The sequence below is a fragment of the Salvelinus alpinus genome, chromosome 9 (assembly GCF_045679555.1).
Source record: "Salvelinus alpinus chromosome 9, SLU_Salpinus.1, whole genome shotgun sequence".
Classification (NCBI taxonomy): domain Eukaryota; kingdom Metazoa; phylum Chordata; class Actinopteri; order Salmoniformes; family Salmonidae; genus Salvelinus; species Salvelinus alpinus.
Window position 1 is genome coordinate 36,220,878 of NC_092094.1, and position 12,430 is coordinate 36,233,307.

The following is a 12,430-nucleotide window of genomic DNA, read 5'->3' on the forward strand; positions in this document are numbered from 1 at the left end:
GACATACCAGACCTTGTTCGTTAGCGCATATTTTTATCCGCCGTTACTAAATTAGGAAGCCAGAGAGAGCAAACGGAGGGTGTCTGCCAAGGCAGAAGAAGAAGGGTCTGCTCAGGCCTGGGTTTGCTGAGGACCCGTGCCAGCCCTGCCAGGTTCATTAAGAGCCACTTGGGTTTCAGAAATAGAAGCCCAACAGGGACCCAAGCCAAACAGGACCCAGGACAGCCCGGCCAAAAACTCACGGGACAAACAAACAAATAAACTGCTTTCTTATGCACTGCCAGAGTCAACCGGCAGCAGCCACCCTAAGGAGCTATTATAAGTTATCTTGGGCAGTTCTGCAAACAAGGTGAGCACTGCCGCAGGTTTAAAACTGGTGACAGCACACACACACTGCCAACCTGATAGAGAATAAATTAACCTACAAACTCTCTCTAGAGACCAATTTCTTAAAGCAGCCACAGAGACATCAATTCGTGTTAGTTTAGCATGGTTTTAAGACAGATGTTTAGATGGATATTTATAAAAGTACATAAATTCTTGTTAGTTTGGCATGGTTTTAAGACAGGGGTGTTTAGATGGATATTTATAAAAGTACATTTACATTTTCTCATTTCTCATGCAGTTGGCATAATGTCTGCTCTTTAAGTGTTGATTAGGACATGGATAAAATGCCACCCTAGAGATTGTAGTGTTGAAGCAGAATATCAACAGGGGGGTTCGCTGACCTATCTAACCTGCAGGACATTCTCAGATGGAACTTGATACAGTTTACATTTGAGGGGCTTGTCCAGTACAGAGATTTCATGAACATCCAGGCGTATTTGTGAAATCTGTCTTGTCTTCTTCAGTAACCTTTAATAATATTTTTAATAACTTCTAGAAATAAAAAGTATACTTAAGGTATTGACTCAACCCCCAAGGTAAAATAAAAGTTTCAATCAATACCATATCAGTGTCTAAAGTCAGTATATTGCCAGCAGCACAAATGTCTCCCTTCAAAATGTGTAAATGTATCACCAACACACACTATATTCAAGAAGGCCACAGAGCGTGAAAGGGATGGATGTCTGGTACTTTACTGACATCTATTGGATCATTAGAAAATTTTACTTCCCAGCTGTGCAATACAGTCTATGGTCCAGCAGCCCCATCATCAGGGAAAGAATAAAGCAGGAAAGGGAAATACCTAGTCAGTTGTACAACTGAATGCATTCAACTGAAATGTGTCTTCTGGATTTAACCCAACCCCTCTGAATCAGAGAGGTGCGGGTGGCTGCCATAATCAACATCCACGTCTTCGGCTCCGGGGAAAAGTGGGTTAACTGCCTTGCTCAGGGGCAGAACGACAGATTACTGGCCCAACGCTGTAACCACTAGATTATAGCATGCTGCGTGTATACATTATTACAGGCATGGCAATTGAGATCATGGTCACATCTGTCTTGATACAGATTAATCAACTCCAAATAAATGCAATAAATTGAGGCTGTTGTGACAGCATGCACTAAAACACATGTTATCGGAATGAAACTTTATAGCACTTATCAGGAGTCACTTGTATTACAGAGTTTGAAATCCCAGCTCTAGTTGTGTTAAATCCTAATTAATAGGTCTACTCAAAATACTGATATTTTGGCACTATTTTGTGTGTATTATTATTTATTTTAATTTAACCTTTATTTAACTAGGCAAGTCAGTTAAGAACAAATTCTTATTTACAATGGCCTAGACTGGCCAAACCCAGATGACGCTGGGCCAATTGTGTGCCGTCCTATGGGACTCCCAATCACAGCCGGTTGTGATACAGCCTGGATTATTCACTGCTAGTAAACCTAATAAAGTGAACACGTTATTTAATGCAGTCTAAGTATATTACCTTATTGACATCTTCAGCAAAAGAAGGGATTTGGCATAGCCCATTGAAAGGGGACAAATACACAGACCCAAAGACACTCGGTAATGATGATGGATAGGGATTCCTCTAACTGGATTTCCACTTGGCTGGAGCAAGCTTTTATTAAATGTCTCCATTGGAAAATGATTACACCGTCCCTTGTGGGACCGCACCAAGGTGGTCTGTATATCCTCACACTCCAGGACAGTTGACTATAAACCAATAAACCCATAAAGATCACCCATATTAGAAACGAATGGAGTAGTAATAGGAGCAATTTCCTCCTTCCCTAGTGCCCTTTAAAGATCGTCGCCAAAATAAGGAATTTTATGAGCTGTTGAATCAAACAATAAGAAAGCATATTATTTATTGGTGTAATTATGACAATATGCCTATTGTAAAGTCGGTTCTCAAGGAAACTAGAAATGCTACATTTTTCATAAAGGATTTAACCACAGGTGGCTGGTGCGGGGAGCTTTAGGAGGACAGGCTCATTGTAATGGCTGGAATGGAACGGAGTCAAACACGTTGTTTCCATGTGTTTGGAGCCACTCCATTAATTCCATTCCAGCCATTACAATGAGCATTTCCTCTTATAGCTCCTACCAGCCTGCTCTGGATTTAACAATAAGTAGACACATCCTATATAGCTGTATTACGCCACATTTTGTATCATGAGGTGAGGTCCTTAGAGCTAGCACCAAAAAGCACATGTTCTTGACATTAAGGATTGGAGCATGGGAATGATGCAACAACATAGCACATCAAACAGTCATATTTGTCTTCAGCTCCAGGTACTTCGTTTTTGCATTGCCTACTTACATTGGGTGTAATTTAAGCGTTAAAGGACTTTGTGTTGCAGTAAGAGTGGTTTTGACAAACTGATGGCAATGTTTTCCATTCTGGAAATTTGTTTAGGATCCCTCTTAGTCTGGAACCTCCCCCTATTGGGATCTTTGGGACTAACAAGCTCTACCAAGACAAGGTGGCAACACACAGAGAAGATTTTTTTTGTTTTTTGAATTGTCATTAAATGGACTGTGCCGGCCTCAGATTGCACTGTAAATCAAAGGTGGGGTCTTACCGCTCATTGGCTAACCAGCATTCATGTCTATACTTTGGCAGATTTTTTGGTTAACGCCATATCTTCAGAGTCCTGAGGCCTGAAACCCATACTATTAGTCTTTCTGAAACCCAATATTTTGTGATTGTTTGTGGTATTTTGCCCCTCTTTGTCAGACAATTGGCATAGGCTACAGGCCATATTTCACATTTGGTACATGGGCCACATATCATAATCGACACAGGGACACATTTCACAATCGGCACACTGTCCACATTTGGAAGCTCCAACAAGCGGCAAAACAATAATACAAATGATTAGAAAATGCCATTTCCTTTGAATGCGTTCCTTCAGAATGTGTTTTTATATTTTAGTTTGAATTCTGAAAGTTCTGTGGCATTTCAGTTTAGAATGTTGAAGCCTGCATTGCACCATTGAAATGAATGGGGATACAACAACCTTCACAGTTTATTGTATGAATGGTAGCAAAACTTTAAACAAAAGTTTTAGGCAGGTGTGAAAAAATGCTATAAAGTAAGAATGATTTCAAATTAGACATGTTAATAGATTATATTTATCATTTAACTAAATGCAAAGTGAGTGAACAGAAGAAAAATCTAAATCAAATCCATATTTGGTGTGACCACCCTTTGCCTTCAAAACAGCATCAATTCTTGTAGGTACACTTGCACAAAGTCTGGGATTTTGTAGGCATATAGTCAGGTGTATGATTAAACATTATACCAAACAGGTGCTAATGATCATCAATTCAATATGTAGGTTGAAACACAATCATTAACTGAAACAGCTGTACCTGCCCTCCAGGACACCTACACCACCCGATGTCACAGGAAGGTCAAAAAGATCATCAAGGACAACAACCACCTGAGCCACTGCCTGTTCACCCCGTTATCATCCAGAAGGCGAGGTCAGTACAGGTGCATCAAAGCTGGGACCAAGAGACTGAAAAACACCTTCTATCTCAAGGCCATCAGACCATCACTAACATTGAGTGGCTGCTGCCAACATACTGACTCAAATCTCTAGCCACATGTAATAAATGTATCACTAGCGACTTTATATCATGTTTACATACACTACATTACTCATCTCATATTTATATACTGTACCCTATACCATCTGCTGCATCTTGCCTATGCCGTTCGGCCATCGCTCATCCATATACGTTTATGTACATAATCTTATTAATTCCTTACACTTGTAAGGTAGTTGTTGTGAAATTGTTAGATTACTTGTTAGATATTACTGCATAAGCATTTCGCTACACTCGTGTAACAAACAGTATAGCTTCCGTCCCTCTCCTCGCCCCTATCTGGGCTCGAACCAAGGACCCTCCGGACACATCGACAACAGCCACCCTCGAAGTATCGTTACCCATCGCTGCACCAAAGCCGCAACCCTTGCAGAGCAAGAGGAACAACTACTTCAACGTAACCGATTGAAACGCTATTAGCGCGCACCCCGCTAACTAGCTAGCCATTTCACATCGGTTACACTCTAATTAACATCTGCTAACCATGTGTATGGGACAAATCAAATTAGATTTGATTTAGGAGTGGGAACAGTAAGTGTTTGTTGTCATTCAACTGAGAGACGACTAGCAAAGATTTGTATAACTAGACCAAGATAGCCCACAGCCTGTCGTTTCCAATGGGAACAAATTAGTCATAGTGGGCAGAACAAGCAAGGAGGTGGGCAGAGCCAAGCACGAGCTAGCGAGATACTATTAGCCCGTTCTAGCAAACGTCTGCATATTTCCGTTAGGGAACGCCTACTTTGAAGTGCGCGTGTGCAATAGCTCAATTCCCCTTTGCACTTCTAAACAACGCGATTTTTAAATATATTTTTTTACAACTTTGGCAAAGGTTCAAGTTTACGAAACGTAATCCACTCTGTTCATAACATATTCTAGTTTTGCGAACAGAAAACTATATTGAGATCAAATGCTTCATCGATGAGAAAATGTGCAGAATGTTGGCCAAATTCCATCTCGTTCCAACTTCTCCCACTGGGCTACCACTTTTTGGTAGTCAGTGGAAACGCCAAGCGGATGTTTCACATTTATACATCCGGTGAAATATCTGTCTCATTGTTCTATCTGTGCAACTAGTTTACATGCTTATTTTTGTATTTGATAAATACTGCACCAAACATCTTAGCTAGATCTACTATTCGGCAAAAACGTCAACATTGATTTATCTTAGATGAATTCGGACTATTTTGAGGAAGTGTTTCTGGCCATGTTGTTGCTAAGGTGTCTCAAGAGGGGAAAACAACAGTAATTATTGCTTATTTCATCTCATTTTTCAAGCGAAGGTCTTTGGTGTGTTTAAGAGTACAGGCGGTCCCTTCGCCTAGCTGGGTTATGCTAGGAGCAAACGGAACCTATGCTGACGCCTTTAGGCAGGGGTAGCAACCCTGTTCCTGGAAGGCCGTAAGCACGTCATAATTTTGATTTAACCGCCGGCACCCGGTGAACAGGGTACCCCTCCTGAGTCATCCAATTACAGAACCCAGACAATCCGCACACGGGCCGAATAGCCACTACGCAAATTCCATACCCTCTTATAACACTGATGGTATGTCTAGATGGAGTAAAGCTCTATACAGTTATCACGTCGGGGACAACAGTTGTTGACAACCATAGCGTTTTAGCTTTATTTTTTATTTGTATTTATTTAACTAGGCAAGTCCGTGAAGAACAAATTCTTATTTACAATGACGGCCTACCTCGGCCAAACCCTCCCCTAACCCGGACGACTCTGGGCCAATTGTGCGCCCGATCGGTTGTGATACAGTCGGGGATCGAATCAGGGTCTGTAGTGACGCCTTTAGCACTGAGCTTTAGTCCCTTAGACCGCTGCGTCACTCGAAAGCCCCAGTCCCGACAAACCATCACTATCACCACCGGTGATAAATACACAAAATAAGGGTAGGCCAATAATTTTGTGAAAATGCCGCAATAGCCTAAAAAGCTAGCGTACAATAATCAACACGGCATGTTCCCCATCATTTATTGTCAGCTACATCCTGCCACCTCATCAGCTGTTGTCAGACACACCTGGGTCTGAGAAGTAGGCCTTATATCACATATTTTTATTAATTCGAGCTCAAAACAAAGCCTGATTTAACATAAAACAATATGTCTGCACAAATATTTGCACGTGTATAAAGTGGTCTGGTGCTGTAGAACATTGTCGGTCACGTGACATTTGATCAGGAAGTTACATTTAGCGCTTTTTGATTTTTAAGTTTTATATTAGTGGAAGCTTGCTTGTATGAACACCCCGAGTTAACTGTTTGTGGTTGTATGATGAATACAACCAACAAAATAAAAAATTAAATGTCGCGCATTGATTTATGATGAACCTTTGCTGATTATGACTCATACTGCCGTATCCACGACAACGGATGTAAAAAAGAAACAAACATGGCATTTTTTTACATAAAAATGAATGATAATTTTACAATGACAAACACACGCTCCAAACCAGGACTTGGATTAGTTGAAGGTGGAGAATCGTAAGTTATACATTGTGCTTGTGCATGCATTGCTGTAAAACTGATGTTGAAAAAAAAAAAATCCTTTCGAAGAGATCAATTCTGCGCATTCGAGTCAATGTGAATTGTGCATGTCTATTATTAGAAAAATGCTGCTGGTGCCGCTGCTGATGATTGTGTTACCCAGGTAGATAATTTGAAAGCACCTTTATCCTCATAGTGATAAAGGACTGGCAAGTGTCTCTCAGAGAGGAATGGATGACACGGGAGAGTCGATGATGATGACTCCCGAGGAAAAACTTACCCAGTATGATAGCAGGGCCCAAGCCTTTGCAGACACTCAACAGGTAGACCTATAGAGGATTTAAGTTGCTTTCCATTCTGACACCTGCATGCAATGGGGTGAGGTGGATAGTACTATAACCAGAGATACCTGCAAAGTGTGTGAAGGTTGTCTTAACCTTCTGTAGATGTCATAGTCACCCTGTTATGTTCAGGAATTGTATCATTCTCTTATCAAAGGTATAATGCATGTACAGTACCACTCAGCATAAAGGCCTTTTTCAGTACAGCATCTTGTTGGTCCTGTACGTCAACAATAATGAAATGTTTGTCCGGACAGTTTGATGCTTGTATCCAGGACCTTGTCCGCTGTGTGGCTCTTACAAGACTGGTGTATGGAGATGGGCAACTGAAACTAGCCCAAGCCCATGTCAGACTGGCTAAAGCATACCTACAGTTTAAAGGTGAATTATGTTGTGATTAGCTTTTACAATGAGGTACCATTTATAAAGAGTTTATAACGGTTAATATTGTATATATTTATACCTTACCAAATCTTGGAATGACCCATGTGTTGTCCCTGATTCCCACAGGCTGGGCAGTGCAGGCCCAGGAGCACTCAGCCAGAGCCAGTGAACTGCTCCCCTTCTGCACCCCCAACTCCACCAGCCGGGAGGACAGGGTCCACATTCTCACCTGTCTCCTCAACATATACCTAACACAGGGAGGCGCCACTCTGCTGCTGGCAAAATATCCTTTACCCACATTGTTTCTGTGATAAATTAAATTTCATCGGTGAATACAACAAGTGTAGACTTTAACATTAAATTACTACTTACGAGCCCATTCTCAACAATGCAGAGTTAAAAAGTATGACAAATATTTGCTAAATAAAAAAGGAAATAGTAACACAATAAAACACAATAAAATAACAATAACGAGGGTATATACAAGGAGTACCGGTACCGAATCAATGTGCAGAGGTACGAGATTGAGGTAATACAGTAAGTACAGTTGAAGTGGGAAGTTTACATACACTTAGGTTGGAGCAATTAAAACTCGTTTTTCAACCACTCCACAAATGTCTTGTTAACAAACTATATTTTTGGCAAGTCAGTTAGGACATCTACTTTGTGCATGACACAAGTCATTTTTCCAACAATTGTTTACAGACAGATTATTTCACTTATAATTCCCTGTATCACAATTCCAGTAGGTCAGAAGTTTACATACACTAAGTTGACTGTGCCTTTAAACAGCTTGGAAAATTCCAGAAAAGGATGTCATGGCTTTAGAAACTTCTGATAGGCTAATTGACATCATTTGAGTCAATTGGAGATGTACCTGTGGATGTATTTCAAGGCCTACCTTCAAACTCAGTGCCTCTTTGCTTGACATCATGGGAAAATCAAAAGAAATCAGCCAAGACCTCAGACAAAAAATTGTAGACCTCCACATGTCTGGTTCATCCTTGGGAGCAATTTCCAAACACCTGAAGGTACCACGTTCATCTGTACAAACATTAGAACGCGAGTATAAACACCATGGGACCACGTAGCTGTCATAACGCTCAGGAAGGAGACACGTTCTGTCTCCTGGAGATTAATGTACTTTGGTGCGAAAAGTGCAAATCAGTCCCAGAACAACAGCAAAGAACCTTGTTAAGATGCTGGAGGAAACAGGTACAGAAGTATCTATATCCACAGTGAAACGAGTCCTATATCAACAACCTGAAAGGCAGCTCAGCAAGGAAGATGCCACTGCTCCAAAACCACCATAAAAAAGCCAGACTATGGTTTGCAACTGCACATGGGGACAAAGATGATACTTTTTGGAGAAATGACCTCTGGTCTGATCAAACAGTTCTATTTTTGTTTGCCATAATGACCATCGTTATGTTTGGAGGAAAAAGGGGGAGGCTTGCAAGCCAAAGAACACCATCCCAACCGTGAAGCACGGGGGTGTCAGCATCATGTTGTGGGGGTGCTTTGCTGCAGGAGGTACTGGTGCACTTCACAAAATAGATGGCATCATGAGGCTTGAAAATTATGTGGATATATTGAAGCAACATCTCAAGACATCAGTCAGGAAGTTAAAGCTTGTTTGCAAATGGGTCTTCCAAATGGACAATCACCCCAAGCATACTTCCAAAGTTGTGGCAACAAAGTCAAGGTATTGGAGTGGCCATCACAAATGCCTGACCTCAATCCTATAGAAAATTTATGTGCAGAACTGAAAAAGCGTGTGCGAGCAAGGAGGCCTACAAACCTGACTCAGTTATACCAGCTCTGTCAGGAGGAATGGGCCAAAATTCACCCAACTTATTGTGGGAAGCTTGTGGAAGGCTACCCGACACGTTTGACCCAAGTAGCAATGCTACCAAATACAAATTGAGTGTATGGTATGTAAACCTCTGACCCACTGGGAATGTGATGAAATAAATAAAAGCTGAAATAAATAATTCTCTCTACTATTATTCTGACATTTCACCTTCTTAAAATAAAGTGGTGATCCTAACTGACCTAAGACAGGGAATTTTACTAGGATTAAATGTCAGGAATTGTGAAACTGAGTTTAAATGTATTTGGCTCAGGTGTATGTAAACTTCCGACTTCAACTGTACATGTGGGTGAGGGTAAAAGTGACTAGGCAATCAGGATATATAATAAACAGAGTAGCAGCAGCGTGTGTGTGTTTTGTGTATGAGTGTCGGTGTAGTGTGTGTGTGGGTAGAGCCAGTGCAAGATAGTCAGTGCAGAAAAATAAAGATACAATAAAGGGGGTCAATGTAAATTGTCCGGGTAGACATTTGATTTACTGTTCAGCTATCTTATGGCTTGGGGGTAGAAGCTGTTCAGAAGCCTTTTGGTCCCAGACTTTTCACACTGGTACTGCTTGCCGTGCGTTACCGGAGAGAGCAGCCTATGACTTAGGTGGCAATTTTTAGGACCTTCCAATGACACTGCCTGGTCCTGGATGGTACTGAGTTCAGCCTCAGTGATGTACTGGGCTATACGCACTACCCTCTGTTGCATCTTGTGGTTGGATCCCGAGCAGTTGCCATACCAAGCTGTAATGCAGTCAGTCAAGATGTTCTCAATGGTGCAGCTGTAGAACCTTTTGAGCATCTGCCAAATTTTTTCAGCCTACTGAGGGGGAAGAGGTGTTGTCGTGCCCTCTTCACGACTGTGTTGGTGTGTTTGGACCATGATAGGTCTTTAGTGATGTGGACACCAAAGAACTTGAAGCTCTCGACCCGCTCCACTACAGCCTTGTCGATGTGAATGGGGGCGTGTTTGACCCTCCGTTTCCAGTAGTCCACGATAAGCTAATTTGTCTTGCCCACGTTGAGGAAGAGGTTGTTGTCCTGGCACCACACTGCCAGGTCTCTGACCTCCCTGTAGGCTGTCTCATCGTTGTCGGTGATCAACTACTGTTGTGTCGTCAGCAAACTTAATGTTGGTGTTGGATTCGTGCGCTGCAACGTAGTTGTGGTTGAACAGGGTGGACAGGAGGGGACTGAGGGGCCCCCGTGTTGAGGGTCAGTGTGGCGGATGTGTTGTTGCCTACCCTCACCACCTGGAGGCAGCCCGTCAGGAAGTCCAGGATCCAGTTGCAGAGGGAGGTGTTCAGTCCCAGGGTCCTTAGCTTAGTAATGAACTTGGAGGGCACTATGGTGTTGAATGCTGAGCTGTAGTCAATGAACAGCATTCTCACTTAGTTGTTCCTTTTGTCCAGGTGGGAAAGGGCAGTGGTGGCGTGCGATAGAGATGGCGTCATCTGTGGATCTGTTGGGGCGGTATGCGAATTGAAGTGGGTCCAGAGTTTCTGTGATGATGGTGTTGATGTGAGCCATAACCATTCTTTCAAAGCATTTCATGGCTACAAATGTGAGTGCTATGGGGCTGTAGTTATTCTTGGGTGCGGAGTTTGGTGGTGTGGTTGAAACATGTACAGTCGTGGCCAAAAGTTTTGAGAATGACACAAAAAAAATAAGTTTGCTGCTTCAGTGTCTTTAGATATTTTTATCAGATGTTACTATGGAATACTGAAGTATAATTACAAGCATTTCATAAGTGTCAAAGGCTTTTATTGACAATTACATGAAGTTGATGCAAAGAGTCAATATTTGCAGTGTTGACCCTTCTTTTTCAAGACCTCTGCAATCCGCCCTGGCATGCTGTCAATTAACTTCTGGGCCACATCCTGACTGATGGCAGCCCATTTTTGCATAATCAATGCTTGGAGTTTATCAGAATTTGTGGGGTTTTGTTTGTCCACCCGCCTCTTGAGGATTGACCACAAGTTCTCAATGGGATTAAGGTCTGGGGAGTTTCCTGGCCATGGACCCAAATATCGATGTTTTGTTCCCCGAGCCACTTAGTTATCACTTTTGCCTTATGGCAAGGTGCTCCATCATGCTGGAAAAGGCATTGTTCGTCACCAAACTGTTCCTGGATGGTTGGGAGAAGTTGCTCTCGGAGGATATGTTCGTACCATTCTTTATTCATGGCTGTGTTCTTAGGCAAAATTGTGAGTGAGCCCACTCCCTTGGCTGAGAAGCAACCCCACACATGAATGGTCTCAGGATGCTTTACTGTTGGCATGACACAGGACTGATGGTAGTGCTCACCTTGTCTTCTCCGGACAAGCTTTTTTTCGGATGCCCCAAGCAATCGGAAAGGGGATTCATCAGAGAAAATGACTTTACCCCAGTCCTCAGCAGTCCAATCCCTGTACCTTTTGCAGAATATCAGCCTGTCCCTGATGTTTTTCCTGGAGAGAAGTGGCTTCTTTGCTGCCCTTCTTGACACCAGGCCGTCCTCCAAAAGTCTTCGCCTCACTGCGTGCAGATGCACTCACACCTGCCTGCTGCCATTCCTGAGCAAGCTCTGTACTGGTGGTGCCCCGATCCCACAGCTGAATCAACTTTAGGAGACGGTCCTGGCGCTTGCTGGACTTTCTTGGGCGCCCTGAAGCCTTCTTCACAACAATTGAACCGCTCCCCTCTCTCTCTTCAGTTCATTTACATGGCAAAGAGGGACTTTTCAATTAATTGCAATTCATCTGATCACTCTTCATAACATTCTGGAGTATATGCAAATTGCCATCATACAAACTGAGGCAGCAGACTTTGTGAAAATTAATATTTGTGTCATTCTCAAACTTTTGGCCACGACTGTAGGTATTACAGACTGTGTCAGGAACGGTTAAAAATGTAATTAAAGACACATGCCAGTTGGTCAGTTCATGCTCTGAGCATGCATCCTGGTAATCTGTCTGGATAAAGCTCTGGCTCAAGGAAATAGGCCTGAGCTTTAGGAGAATCATTAGGAGAATGATTAGATATTTGTAATGGAAGCCCCAAAAACATTAGGAGAATGATTGTCTAAATGTGAATTCAAACAACTGCATGGTTAAATGTCCAAGGGTAAATTAATGTATTACTGCTTTAATGTTGATTATGCAATACTCTTTAACCATCCCAACTCTCGAGGAAGCAGAGTCTAATCATCGAAAAGCAGAGAGGATTGTGGTAGATCTTCATCAGCTAGGAGGCATAAGCACGGAGGAGAAAATGGAGACTGAGTTTGAGATATCCACGTCTCTGTCCAGGTATTATAGAGAGAACTTAACTGATCTGCAGAAATATTTTGTGTCAAATC

The 12,430-nt window shown here is 42.3% G+C and overlaps 1 protein-coding gene across 3 annotated transcripts in view; it reads left to right on the forward strand.

The window, feature by feature from the left end:
• Nucleotides 1-12,430, forward strand: part of ttc23 (tetratricopeptide repeat domain 23) — a 22,946-nt gene continuing 10,516 nt past the window's right edge. The window contains exons 1-6 of one of the 3 annotated variants that reach the window (XM_071416870.1): nt 1-349; nt 3,786-3,888; nt 6,703-6,829; nt 7,105-7,228; nt 7,358-7,514; nt 12,255-12,380. In XM_071416870.1, the coding sequence (XP_071272971.1) occupies nt 3,803-3,888; nt 6,703-6,829; nt 7,105-7,228; nt 7,358-7,514; nt 12,255-12,380 (620 nt within the window). In that variant the 5' untranslated portion in view covers nt 1-349; nt 3,786-3,802. The other 2 variants (XM_071416872.1, XM_071416869.1) reach the window with 2 other exon arrangements.